At 53.3% G+C, this 14,159-nt stretch overlaps 3 protein-coding genes across 3 annotated transcripts in view; 2 read left to right on the forward strand and 1 right to left on the reverse strand.

Moving 5' to 3' along the window:
* Nucleotides 1-359: 359 nt before the first annotated feature.
* nlk2 (nemo-like kinase, type 2) lies at nucleotides 360-5,910 on the reverse strand (the record flags this gene model as incomplete). Its single annotated transcript, NM_001032748.1, is given in 12 exon segments — nucleotides 360-770; nucleotides 1,361-1,454; nucleotides 1,557-1,755; nucleotides 1,946-2,032; nucleotides 2,110-2,211; nucleotides 2,401-2,610; nucleotides 2,682-2,767; nucleotides 2,841-2,947; nucleotides 3,855-3,910; nucleotides 4,033-4,162; nucleotides 5,100-5,212; nucleotides 5,408-5,910. Coding segments are annotated over 12 exon segments (1,326 nt in total). The 5' UTR covers nucleotides 5,495-5,910.
* A 296-nt stretch (nucleotides 5,911-6,206) lies between these two features.
* Nucleotides 6,207-10,944, forward strand: smco4 (single-pass membrane protein with coiled-coil domains 4). Its single transcript, NM_001032598.1, is given in 4 exon segments — nucleotides 6,207-6,880; nucleotides 9,140-9,229; nucleotides 9,373-9,751; nucleotides 10,422-10,944. A coding segment is annotated over 1 exon segment (180 nt). The 5' UTR covers nucleotides 6,207-6,880; nucleotides 9,140-9,229; nucleotides 9,373-9,751; nucleotides 10,422-10,442; the 3' UTR covers nucleotides 10,623-10,944.
* Nucleotides 10,945-12,249: 1,305 nt separating this feature from the next.
* Nucleotides 12,250-14,159, forward strand: part of nf1a (neurofibromin 1a) — a 30,079-nt gene continuing 28,169 nt past the window's right edge. The window contains exon 1 of the mRNA XM_029843482.1: nucleotides 12,250-12,513. Coding sequence (XP_029699342.1) covers nucleotides 12,454-12,513 — 60 coding nt within the window. The 5' untranslated portion in view covers nucleotides 12,250-12,453. The remainder of the gene's footprint in view (nucleotides 12,514-14,159) is intronic.

A 14,159-nucleotide genomic window follows, 5' to 3' on the forward strand; every position in this document is an offset into this window, starting at 1 on the left:
GGTGAATCAGGATTTTTTCCCCCCATTTTTCCATCAAAACTTGCAATAAAAAGAGGTTTTGTGATGATGCACAACCGTCAAAGTCATCTGGTTTTAAGCTCTTCTTCCTCTTTGGGGGAAAGTTTGGCTGAATATTGATAATCTGGGTCCTCGAGGTGTTTTAATCTCCCCAATAGGACCTCAAACGTGAGTACTAACGAAGGTTCCGATGGGAAAATTCATTTAATTTCACGCAGATGAAAGCGAGAACGTTTGAATCGCTCCCCCTGCTGGTGGGATGGTGTAACTACACACTGTTAATGTTCTGAGCAGCGTTGGAAGGTTCTGGCCCGAGTTCTCCTGTCCAACCGCCTCTTTAGCTGCAGGATTACGTGACAATCCAATCTGTCATCAGGAACTAAAGGTGGACTTTAGTTTAGAATCTATTCTAACATTTCAATGAGCATCTAAAGCAAAGAATAAAATGAACGTAAAAACAGGCGCAGGCGAGTTTTGGTCCGTCCAAACCCTGCAACCGTTCCTCAATGACCAGTGGATTTCTCTTCATTTACATGGACACACACACACACACACACACACACACACACACACACTCACACACACAACCTGCCAGTTCTGCTCTCCAGTGAAACGCTACGCAGATGATACAAGAATTTCCGACGCCTTCTTGTTTTAGCAGCTTGTCCGTTGGGGGAACCATGACGGGCGACAGCAGCTACTCCCACACCAGCGGAGATGGAGGCATTTCAGACGGCTGCGCCACTGTGGAACTGTGGGTAAAGGGGCGGAGTCAAACACCGTGACCTCTGTATGACCCCAGCGCTCGCGTCTACAGCGAAGGTGTGGCGGCTCCATTTTTAGATTAACCTACTTAACCTCATTTTAAATGTTCAAGTATTAAGATGTGCAGAAGCTTCCAGATTTAACATCTGATTGTGCAACAGTTTCCCAGTAGTTCTCCTACTGTGTGCGTGTGTGCGTGTGTGTGTGTGTGTGTGTGTGTGTGTAAAAATCAAATGTATTTTGAGAGTCTGACGTGGTAAAAAGGTACCCACAGCCTGGATTAACTCTGACACCAGATGTAGTTTAACAGGCAGTAAAAAAAAAGTGTTTTAGGTACATTTATGATTTCCTAAAAATAAAAAACGCCTCCAGTTATGGATGAGTCACGGAAAGTCCTCCCTCTAGCGGCGGTGACCGGGTACTGCAGGTAAATATCTGCTTTTAGAACTTTATATCTGTAAATATCTGCTTTTAGAGCTGTTTTTATTCCTAAATATTCCATCTGTTTAACCCCCAGCTTCACCGACCTTCAGCCACACAACAAGATGATGCTGTGGATCTGTCTGGGCCTTCGTACCTGATGAAGCTCTTAAAAGCTGCTGATTGAGGGTTGATGCAGAGAGGAACTCGGCTCCCTTTTTGCTGTTCCAGAATGAACTGATGGATGATTTCTGAGGGGGGAAAGGACGTTATTGAAGCACCTTATAGGTCCTGATAGAGTCCCAAAGACAGGATGGCAAAACAGGCAGAGCTCAACGAAACGACATCCTGACCTTTGACCTGTCTCACAGAGCTGAGGTTCTTCTCAAAGCCGTCGTCGAACTTGGGGTTGGTGACGGGCTCAAAGTCACTGGTGTAGACGCGTCCGGAGGACGTGGTGTAGCAGCATTTACACATGCAGGTGTGGTAGCGCAGGCGGCCCTCGTCCAGGTAGGGGTGAGCCAGGGCGTCCTTCGCCGAAATCCGCTTGGACTGCGCGTCAAACACAGCCGGCATCTACGTCATTAGCGTCCCGACACCATCTGACAATGCTGCTAACGTCGGCGCCACGGTGACGCACGGCTGCGAGCGCCCGCTGCCCTCGTGCCTTTGGCGAGCACGTTCTCTCGGGCAGGTTCCAAGCGCTGAAGCGAACGAAAGGGTGCGAAGCGGCGTGACTCACCGGATCGAACACCAGCATCCTGCAGAGGAGGTGGACCGCTTCATGGGTCGCTTGGCTAGACAGCGTGTACAGAACAGGAAGTGATGGCTGGAGGCAGAAGCAAACGCGTCAGAAACACCCCCGACCGCGGCGGCGGTGGAGTTCTGTCCTCGCGCACGCCTCACCTGCTTGTGGGGCCCTCTGAGAATGTGCGCTCGGGCGCCTTCGCACGCCGTCCTCATGGCTTCCATCGACGGCGTCCCCAGCAGGTCAGTGATCAGGTCAAGCTACGATAGAGCGGGGGTCATTTACCTCATTAAAGGGCCAAAAAGGGCCGTGACCTTTAGTACAAAAACTGTTGAGGTCTGCATCCACCAGAGGGCGCTGCTGCACGGTTCCGTCAATGTTTACTGGCGACAACGCGACCAAACTTGTCCTGGTGGAGATGATTGACAGGCGCTGTGGGCGGGGCTTACCTGCTGGATGGGACTCTGGGCTTGGAAGAGGATGCGACGGCCCAGCAGCTCTGCGAAGATGCAGCCTACAGACCAGATGTCGATGGAGTTGGAGTAGTGGCGGCTCCCCATGAGGATCTCCGGCGCCCGGTAGTACTGCGTCACCACTTCCTGGGTCATGTGCCGCGCCTCGTCCGACTCCTCCACCCGAGCCAGGCCGAAGTCGCAGATCTGCAGGGAGCACAGGCTCAGAGGTCACCGGGAAGACGGCTCAGTTAGGCCCCTAAAAACGAAGCTCTGACCTTCAGCACACAGTTGCTGTTGACCAGCAGGTTCCCTGGCTTGATGTCCCGGTGCAGGATGCCGGCAGAGTGAAGGTACTTGAGTCCTGGTGGAGGAGAGGGCAACAGATCAGAGCACGGGCGGCGTCTCAGGGGGCTACAGAAGCCAGCGGCGCCCACCTCGCAGAATCTGGTAGAGAAAGACTTTGGCGTGGTCGGAGCTCAGTGGCTGCGGAGACACGATGATCTTATGGAGGTCGCTTTGCATCAGTTCTGTGACCACGTAGCTGAGCGGCGCTGAAATTAAGGAGGAATCCTGGTTTGTGTGTGTGTGAGTGTGTGTGTGTGTGTGCAGCAAATGCTAATTAGCGTCTCCTCTCAGGATCCAAACAGATGTCATCCTGGAGGCAACATCTGGCCCCTCCACGGAGGAATTCTGCGTGAGTAACGTTATCGACACGCAGAAACCAGAGAGGAGGAAGCAACCTGCCCACTGCCAAGGTCTGGGCTCGGACGCGCGCGTGACTCATCCGCTCGTGGAACGCCGCTCTTCCCTTCGGACCAAAGGGCGCCCGCCCGGCTCTGGACGCGTCCCAAAAGCTCAAACTCTAAAAGAGGATCTTATCAGTCAGGAGGAGTTAAGAAGGATTTCACGCAAACGACTTTCAGAGGACAGACTGTGTCCTGACAAAAGCTAAAAATATTGTAATAAAAACAGCAAGCGGGATGATTTAGCTGCATCCCACATAGAGTGTGGTCCGCTAGCCAAGTGAGCCTACCTCCACGCTGGGGCGTAGTCGGGAGACCTGATGCCTCACTCGCCGCATTTATCCTCTCCGCTCTCCTCTCTGATGGAGTTTACTTCACAGAACTGATCTCACCGGCACCTAGAACAGCTGAGCTAGCAGGTCGCTGAGCTAGCAGGTCGCTGAGCTAGCAGGTCGCTGAGCTAGCCGGTCGCTGAGCTAGCAGGTCGCTGAGCTAGCGGACAATGGAAGCAAGAGAGGAGAGCTTATTTGCAACACCAGTGTGTCCACTATTGAGTCTGTGACGGCAGGGGACCATCGACAGAGGCCAGGAACATCTGTCCCCTCCAACCGCTGCCATGACAACGGCGAGTGTTGGTGTCGGGAAAGTTAGCCTTTGAGGCTAAGACGCCACAAGTGTGCCTCTAGCTTTGGTGCTGAAGGATACATTTCCTCAAAGTAGTCGATGTGTGGCGGTTGTAGCATGTCCAGAGCCGAGAGAACCTGAGGAGGGCGACAAAGCAAAGACACGGCATCGGAAATGGGTTGGGGGGGGAAGGGGGGGGGGTGGTGTTCAAATGGAAGAGCACTGTGGCCAGAGCTCATTAGCGTAGCCGCGCACTCACGTTTTCATGTTTGAAGAAGCAGAGCATTTTCAGCTCCCGGAACACCCTCTTACAAGAAACAAGGTTTTGGAAGACGTTGGGCATCTTTTTGAGAGCGACTCGCTTCCCGTCTCGGGGGTCCGTCACCGACCTAGAAAAAAAAAGGGGGGGGGGGGGTGAGCGTTTGCATTTTAGCATCATTTCAACATCACGTGGCGGCGGCGTTCATAAAGACGCTGTGGTGCAGCGATGCTAAAATCAGGAAACGCTGCCCAAACAGCCGCCACCAGTGAGGCTCCTCCCCCCATCGACGAGGCTCCTCCCCCACCAGCGAGGCCCCTCCCCCACCTGCGAGGCTCCTCCCCCCATCGACGAGGCTCCTCCCCCACCAGCGAGGCTCCTCCCCCACCGGCCGAGCTACGATCTGTTGATTAGCTAGAATGGCCAGCAGGTGGAGTGATGAGGAGAGCAGCGTTATCGTTCATCGGGTTCAGTGGCGCCGCTTCGTGGCGATTAGCCGCAGGAATGCAGAGATAAAGGTCCTCGTGAGAAGCAGCAGTGAGTCGGAAGGTAGAGGCCAGCGTGTCCACGTGCACGTGCTGCGGACATTAGCAACCTCCAGTGAACCTTTTTAAGTAGGATCAGTGGAGGCGAGCAGATGGTGGCGGACTAAGATCCAGGGCTCCGACACAAACATGGGCGCCGGCGCCGCGTCACGCTTCCTGAAGCGGCACGAAGGCTGCAGGCGTGTGGTCGCACAACCTGGGCCGGGGGGGGGGGGGGGGGGGGGCGGAGCCAGCGAGTGCTACGGCGGCGTGGCCTTTGTTTAGCTGACGAGGCGGCCTAACGACCGTGTGGGCTGTGGAGGCCTGATTAGACCCTTCCTGTCCACTTCCTCTGAAGCTTCTAAAGTCTCTGGTGTCACTGGTGAACAACAAGTAAAAAAGAATCTGACACTTTAGGTTCTAAATGCTGTAATAACTGGAGGCGCCACTGATACTGGTGCCACCGTCCCACCGGTACCTGCTGAGGAATTTCCCCATCCCGAGTTACTTTGAGCTGGAAAACTTTCCCTCACGGACTCTTACCAGACCACCCCGAACGCTCCGTATCCGATGGGCCTGTCGGGCTCGATGTCCAGCTGCTGCTGGAGGTGGTGCTGCTGGTGCTGCTGGTGCTGGTGGTGGTGGTGGTGGTGGTGCGCTTTGGCGGCTTGGACCTGCGCCGGAGCCGCCGCCGCCGCCGGCCCGGGGGCTTGCCCCGGCGCGGGCGAGGGGAAGTAGGGCTGCTGCTGCCCGGGGTTGAGCATCACGGCCGCCGCGGCCGCCGTGGAGGTGTGCTGCTGGACCGTGTGCACGGCGGCGGCGGAGCCCGGGTGCTGCAGGTGGTGGTGGTGGTGGTGCATGTGGGGGGGCGGCAGGTGCTGCAGCTGGTGGTGGTGGTGAGCGGCCACGGCCGAGGAGCCTCCGTTGTACGCAGCCATCATTTTCGGAACATTTGCAGCCGACGCGCCGCACAGAGCCATCCGGCGGGGTGAACGCGTCTCCTGCGGGAAGCTGCTCCGGGTGACGGCTACCAGGCTGCGGGACTTCCGGAAAACATACAGAAAATGGCCTCAAACGATCAGCGAACCAGAGGGGAGAGAAGCCACCCCGGTGGGTCCGCGATCATAATGCCAACGAGGATCTGACCCACTTCCACTAAATGGCAGCTCCGCTCTCAGACCAGTCTGGCCCCGGGGCTGAGAACGGAAACCATGGGTGCGATGGAGCCGGGAAATCTATGATCAAAGCAAAAACACTGAGGAGGAATCGACCCGCACCCCCATTAATAAATAAAAAAGTTCCTAGATGTCCCTCATGACAGAGATGGCGCCCCCCTCCCTGCGGATCATCCGTGTGTCACATCGGCCAACTTGGCCACCTCCGTTGCTCTTCCCACCACCCGGCTTGGAAATCGCATCGATTATCCCAAATCCTCCTGCTCCAGGTGTCCGCGGAGACCCGACTTTAGCAAGGAGAGGAGGAAGAGCGGGATGGGATGGGATGGGATGGGATGGGGGGGGGGGGTAATCTGGGAGTCGTAATCAACGCTCCGCTGCTGCCTGTGATCCGGTGCAGAGGAGGTGTTTCCCGGCCAGGCCACAACACCACAGCGCTGTCGGGCAGGCGGCGGCAGGCAGGCCCAGGCCTCGGCCAGCCGCTTAGCTCACATATTCATCCAGAGACCCCCGCGTCTGGACACAAACCCCCGTCGGTGAGCGATGAAGCCGCGGCCATGACTCAAACAGCGAAAAGACGGATCCTCGCAGACGGCTGGCAGGCAACTTGTTTCCCCCCATCGACAGCCGAGTGTCCGCGCCGTCCTCCCGGGGCTCACCTCCAGGGATGGTGGGGGGGGGGGGGGGAGGACAGGAACCCGGAGAAGGGCTGGAAAAGTTCGATCCACCGACCACCGCAACCGGACCGAAGCGCCCGACCTGACAGATCCGAGCGAGCGGCTCTCCGGATCAAAACAGCCGACCCTGTCGCTGAGTGTCGGGGAGGAGCGCGGGGAAGCCAGCCGCTCCAACAGGCGCTCCGCTCGGCTACGAGCCCGTGCGTGTCCCCGCTGTCACGGACGGTGCTGGTGGGGGGAACACGGCGGCTCACAGCGGCGCTGGAATCAGCAGTTTATCCAACATGGTGAACCGAACCGGGGCTGCTCGGGCGCTCGGATTATACGGGCCGCCGACCAATCAGCTGCCGCGGCGCACTGACGTCACGGCATCTCCCGCGATTGGCACCGCGCGCAGCCAGTGAGGCGCGCGGCCGCGGGGAGGGCGGGAAGAGAGCCGGTGATCCGGTGAATAACAGCCTGTTATTAAGCGGTAATAACAGCTCACTCGCCTCAGCGACCAGGACCGTCGCGTTTAAATCTTAGCTTGTTGTTTCTGTCAAACTTTTAGACATCTATGGATTCACCTAAACGATGTGGTTCTAGTTAAAATACACCTTCTGGACTGGTAACACTGGGAAAGAGAGGGCTCAGACAGAGGATAAGTAACAGGTTATACTGGGACAGGGAGGGTAACCAGCTGGTTATACTGGGATAGAGAGGATAATTAACCTGGTTATACTGGGACAGAGAGGGTAACAGACTGGTTATACTGGGATAGAGAGGATAACAGGCTGGTTATACTGTGATAGAGAGGATAATTAACCTGGTTATACTGGGATAGAGAGGATAATCAACCTGGTTATACTGGGACAGAGAGGGTAACAGACTGGTTATACTGGGACAGAGAGGGTAACAGGCTGGTTATACTGGGACAGAGAGGGTAACAGACTGGTTATACTGGGACAGAGAGGGTAACTAACCTGGTTATACTGGGACAGAGAGGGTAACAGACTGGTTATACTGGGACAGAGAGGGTAACTAACCTGGTTATACTGGGACAGAGAGGATAATCAACCTGGTTATACTGGGACAGAGAGGGTAACAGACTGGTTATACTGGGACAGAGAGGGTAACTAACCTGGTTATACTGGGACATAGAGGATAATCAACCTGGTTATACTGGGACAGAGAGGGTAACAGACTGGTTATACTGGGATAGAGAGGGCTCAGACAGAGGATAAGTAACAGGTTATACTGGGACAGAGAGGGTAACCAGCTGGTTATACTGGGATAGAGAGGATAATTAACCTGGTTATACTGGGACAGAGAGGGTAACAGACTGGTTATACTGGGACAGAGAGGGTAACAGACTGGTTATACTGGGACAGAGAGGGTAACAGGCTGGTTATACTGGTACAGAGAGGGTAACAGGCTGGTTATACTGGGACAGAGAGGGTAACTAACCTGGTTATACTGGGACAGAGAGGGTAACAGGCTGGTTATACTGGTACAGAGAGGGTAACAGGCTGGTTATACTGGGACAGAGAGGGTAACAGGCTGGTTATACTGGGATAGAGAGGATAATTAACCTGGTTATACTGGGATAGAGAGGGGAAACAGGCTAGTTATACTGGGACAGAGAGGGTAACAGGCTGGTTATACTGGGATAGAGAGGATAATTAACCTGGTTATACTGGGATAGAGAGGGGAAACAGGCTGGGTATACTGGGATAGAGAGGATAATTAACCTGGTTATACTGGGATAGAGAGGGGAAACAGGCTAGTTATACTGGGACAGAGAGGGTAACAGGCTGGTTATACTGGGATAGAGAGGATAATTAACCTGGTTATACTGGGATAGAGAGGGGAAACAGGCTGGGTATACTGGGATAGAGAGGATAATTAACCTGGTTATACTGGGATAGAGAGGGGAAACAGGCTAGTTATACTGGGACAGAGAGGGTAACAGGCTGGTTATACTGGGATAGAGAGGATAATTAACCTGGTTATACTGGGATAGAGAGGGGAAACAGGCTGGTTATACTGGGATAGAGAGGATAATTAACCTGGTTATACTGGGATAGAGAGGGGAAACAGGCTAGTTATACTGGGACAGAGAGGGTAACAGGCTGGTTATACTGGGATAGAGAGGATAATTAACCTGGTTATACTGGGATAGAGAGGGGAAACAGGCTGGGTATACTGGGATAGAGAGGATAATTAACCTGGTTATACTGGGATAGAGAGGGGAAACAGGCTAGTTATACTGGGACAGAGAGGGTAACAGGCTGGCTATACTGGGATAGAGAGGATAATTAACCTGGTTATACTGGGATAAAGAGGGGAAACAGGCTGGTTATACTGGGACAGAGAGGGTAACAGGCTGGTTATACTGGGATAGAGAGGATAATTAACCTGGTTATACTGGGATAGAGAGGGGAAACAGGCTGGGTTTACTGGGACAGAGAGGATTTGAAAACTTGATTATACTGGTTATACTGATAAGCGGACTGGTTATGTCTGAGGTGGGGTGAAATAACTACTGGGAATTGTTCATGAATATTTTCATCTAGTTTTTTATTCTTCCTCCTGATTTCTTGTGTCTTCTCATTTACCCCCAACTCTCCTTTTCTTTACCTGCGTTTCTTCCCTTTATTTTCTTCTTTCCGACCAAAGTCTAACCCTCTTTTGAAGTTGCTCCCAGCATCAGGTAGTTGTTCTCCTCAATCTTCTTTGTTTTTTATTGCAGGAAAAGCTTTGAAAACTCCATCGATGATCCATCCTCTCAAGGAGGATGTTGTCAAGCATGGCAGACAGAAGACCCTCTGTTTATTTACAAGTAATTATTCATAATTAACATAAGTCTCATAAAACAAAGCGACGTATTTGAACGATCGAACACCATTTTTCTGTGGTGAAGATGCATTTAAAGCGTCTTGTGGAACCCTGTTTAATGCGCCTGTCTCGGGTTTTATTCTGAAGGGCTGTTCCGGAAGCTCCCCTGCTGTGACACCGGCTAACTTCCGCTGGTGCCCAGCGCGGCTCGTGCGTCTCCTCGCGGACTGCCACGTCGAGCTCGGCGAGGAAGCGCAGAAACTTGGGCAGAGTCGCGCCGCCACCCGCCTGGTGTCCGGGGCCGCGGAGAACCGCCGCCACTGTCCCGCACAACTGTCCCGCACAACTGTCCCGCACAACTCCGTCGGACCAGCCGAACCTCGCCAGGAAGCGTTTACTCAGCGGTCGGAGACACCGGATACCGGAGCCGGTCAGCAACTTCCCGAACCCGGATCGGAACCCGTCGGTGCCACTGGGACCGGTTCACTCGCATTAGTCGCGGTGGTAAACTGGTTCAGTGTTGCAGGTGGAGTGCGATTTGCCCAGCAACAGATTACGGGAGATTAGTGACGCTTGTTTGCAATAAGTTCTAAAAACGACTAATAACTAATGAAAAAGTAATGAGATTTACCACAAACTCTGGTGGAAGCAGGTTTTACTGGCAGCATTTGAATGCTTCCACTTAATCATGTTTTCAGGTTTAACTTGATAAAAAGTCGTTTAACTGCCGGTGAATTGCTATTTTGTAGTTTTACATCCGCATGTTATTGTAGTTAGAGTCTTGTTAGACGTGAACCAACATTTTCTGCACTTTAATAAAGCAGAGCCAATAGTATTTAGATTCAGGACATGAAGCGGTTATTTTTGTGATGCCTAAAGGCCTCTCGGGGTTGGAAAATCCAGTTTTTGTGTGTATGTGTGTAATTGTTATGTTGGGTTAGCCCAGAATCTGAGCCTGAGGGGGAACAAAGTTGTCCTGGGGTGTTTGAAAAGGAGAGCAAATAGTTGGAACTAAAGTGCAAATGTTGTCTTTTTAAAGTGTGAACATAAAGAGAAGCTTCAGGTTTCTGAATCGTGACCAAACAGAAGATTGCTGTGCTGAAATACTGTAAAAGAGCGTCCGAGTTGGGTCCAAGTCCAGAAAGGTCCGGTGATTTTTGAACAGGACGTGTGAACGTGTGACTCTTGTGTTGCAGCGTCTCAGCAGCGAGGACGTCATGAGGCAGCTCAAAGGCAAACCCAAGAAGGAGACCTCCAAAGACAAGCGGGAGCGGAAGCAGGCCATGCAGGACGCCCGCAAGCAGGTGGCCACCGTGGTTCTGCCCACCGTGGCCGTGGTGGTGCTGCTCATCGTCTTCTTCGTCTACGCTGCCACCAGGCCCGGCGCCATCGCGTAGACCTCAGACTGGCGGACTGGAAATGACTAAACCAAAGGATTTACCGCCCAGTTCCCCTCCCCGACCCTCCTCCGAACACTCCATGCAATAGCTCACCTGCCAAAGGACTGAAAAGATGCCCCCCGTTACCACTTTCTTTGTTTTTGACGTGTGCTGGACGTATGAAAGTGTTTGTTCTCGCCGTCTGAGAAGGCCACGCCCCCCGATGAATGTAAGGTGTTCAGGTCACTGAAGGTGAAGGCTCTCCGCTGGAACCTGTGGGTCATGAGTGCTTCTGATGATGTGCCTTAACACAAGTCCATCTTTGGGTTCAGGAAATAAATGTCTGAAATCTGACCAGTGTTGGGGGGCTGTTGGGCTTTTGCTGTGAATGGGTTCGTGGAACAAGCCTGCTGATGAGGTTCTGGTGTGCTGGACACGTGCGTGAGGTTCTGCCTCAGACCCGACACCCGTCGGTGTTTAGGTGAGTTCAGGTTGGGCTCAGCGAGCCTCCGAGTCCAAGCACTGGCGGTCTGTTCCCCCAGCAGGCACCGGTTTGGCCAGTTTTTAGGGGGGTCGTCTGTCTAACAGCAGGCGTGAAGGTTCTGGGGTCACTCAGCAGACCCGGGACCTGCGTTGTCCAGTTCCACAGCGTCTGAGGCGTATGCGTGCCGGAGCAAATCGATTCCTTCCCTACGGAGAGCACCTCCATCCGTCGCACCAACGCCCAGACACAGAAGCACGGAAGGCGGATGATATTGAGGAAGCATTCCGAACAGGAAGTTCTCTCCGTTTTCAGGCACAAACGGGTGCATTTTTCATCAAACTTTACATAACTGCCGGGAACAGCAAGTTTTGGGAATGATTAATCCACATTTGGTGCTCCGCTGAGTATTTAGGACAGCAGCCGTGTGTGCGTGCGTGCGTGCGTGCGTGCGTGTGTGTTGACCCATCAGCAAGCTCTACTTCCGCCCTCTAGTGGTCAGGGAAGATCAGTCGCTGACCTGTGATGGGATCCAGTTTGTGTAAAATCTGACAATTAAATCAGAATTTAGGGTAAAATAGAAGCGAAACTAGATCAAGACCACGAAACAGATAACTTGCTTATAATAAACATACTGATTAAATGCAAAATTGTAAAGGTACATGCTTGGATCAAAGTTCTTCAAGACTTTATTGATTTGATTCAGAATTTGCTTAACTCGGCGGACCAGACGGTTTCTTATTTTAATTCATGGGTTCTTGTATTACAATTTAGCGAAATTGATTGTTAAAATGGCTAAAATCATGAATGAAAATTGTAAAGGAAGTTTTATTAAAAAAAGAGACCATCCTGGTTGGCGCATGCGCACTAAACCAGCTATGGTGCTATTTAACGAAACGAGGGCGGAAGTCCAAAATCTGTACTTCAAAGTAATATATGATACGACGACAGCTCGAAGTTCCCACGAAGTAATTCGTTGTTTTGGTCGTGAATTGACAACTCAAATCTTCCCCTCGAACCAACGCGGACAGAACATATTAAAGCTTCGGTTCGAAATGCTGCCACCAGATGACAGTTTGCCATTTTATGAATGGGAGCCTGGAGACCGGGACCGGAAGTGCGGTTCTTGCCCCCTCTACGGTAACTTGACCCTGGTCTCCAACGCCTCCCATCAATTTCTCTGAAGAAGACTTCCGGTGGTGTGTCATGGCGGTGGCATGGTGAATCCTACAGAAAGGGAAAAATATTCGCCCCGTTCGTCCTTTTACGTCGATTCGGGACAGAATTTCATGCCTGAGTAAGCCCGACAGCTCCGGTCCCGCACCTTGGATCTACCAGCGCAGCTTTGCGGCGTCCCCCCGCCCGGCCATGGCGGCTCACAAACCAGTGGAATGGGTCCAGGCCGTGATTACCAGATTTGATGAGCAGGTAAGATGGGTTGATTCACTGGATGGGTGTAGCACTCCCGGGCTGGGTTTAGGCCCCGGCTCTCCGCTGCCCACGCCGCGGCGCCGTTTTGTCCAAACGCGGCGGGGCTCGGACGGTTTTCCCAGCGAGACGAGCTTCCCGACCGGGATGCGCTCGCTATTTCTGTCCCGGCTGCACAACACTGAAGAAGCGGGTCCTTCGCTAGCGCCCGCTCCACCACCAATTAGCACTCCCCGTCCACATTCGTGCTGCTATTTGTGCCAATTTGCTGCTCAGACACCAAATAACAGCCCGAGACCCGACGCGCCTCAGCTTTCCCTTTTTTTTGAGTCCGAACCGGGCTTTGGTGTGCCAGTTAAATGGCCCCGCTGAGGCGTTCTAATGCCAGCTATGTGGCTAACGTTAGCAGGCCCGGCTATGGAGTGTAAACAAATAAGATGTGAGTGTGCTGGCAGGGTGCATCCAGATGGACACCTGTCCGAGCCTGGGGGCTGCACATCAGCCTCCACGGAGCCCGCTTCCCGGCCCGTTTGGAGCCGCCGAACCTTGGCTTTTCTGTCCGCGGTCCTCAGGAACGGGGCGGTTCGGTCCCGTGGCCGCTTCGTGTCGGTGGCTTCAGCCGTGTCGCCAGTCCTGCTCAAAGTCACTCCGCTGTGTTTAGACTCGTAATTGTGTAGCTTTGGTGTTTAGTGGTCACAGATCCTGGGTTTTTGGAGGTTTTAGCGGCTCAGTTTGGATTATTACAGTTGGCTTAAGGTGTTATATCCACTTCTTGGTCACTGATACTCTAATCCCGCAGCTTAGCGCTGCCTTCTCCAAGCAGACCCACTTTCTAGGCTGTTTAACACCCCCGTGATGTTCGGTCATTTGGAGATGCTGACCCATCACCTTTATCCCCTGGCTGGAGCCTCCGTGTTCGCTCCCACCTTTGTGACGCTCCTTGCAGCACCGACAGGACCCAGGAAGCGTCACAGACCGTCTATAACCGTCTGTGATCCTGTCCTGACCCTGGGAGTGAACACCTGAGCAATGGAAGCTCCGCCCATCCGCCAAACGTCATCGCCGTGCCGTGACACGGGCGACCAGCCCTCGCTTGGTGCGAATTAGCACGTTTATTAGCCTCTTGCTGCGTGGCCGCCGAACAAATAACGACTTTATTTGGTTTTAGCGCCGCTGAACCAGCAGCTATTTTTGACTGGGTGAATCTGAGGCGTCGCCTAATTAATTTCACCCTTATAGTTGGCGCCTGCAGCACGAGCGCGGCCTCAAATACCCGCCTAGATGTTCGGTGACGGTCCAGGGCTCCAGCAGAACCAGAACCAGAACCGCGAGGCTGCTCACCCAGGAGCCTGGAATGTGTGGAACTCCGCTCCGGCTTTGAAACTTGAGCTCTCCGGCCCATCACTTTTGACCCCTAATTGGTCAGATTAAAGCTAAATCTAATCTTTCAAGGTCCCATGGCTTGAAGTGTTCACTTTGAACATTTGTGTGGCATTAATGGGAGCCCCCCCCCCCCCCGAGCCTGCCTGTGGCCCCCCAGGTGGCCCGGAACGAGGGGCTCAGGTGTGCCGATCAGGAAACTTCCCCGTGTGTCGTCATGTGGGGAAAGCTTCCATCCACCTTCTCCGCTTTGGCCGGCCCATGGG

Source organism: Takifugu rubripes, chromosome 11, assembly GCF_901000725.2.
Source record: "Takifugu rubripes chromosome 11, fTakRub1.2, whole genome shotgun sequence".
NCBI lineage: Eukaryota > Metazoa > Chordata > Actinopteri > Tetraodontiformes > Tetraodontidae > Takifugu > Takifugu rubripes.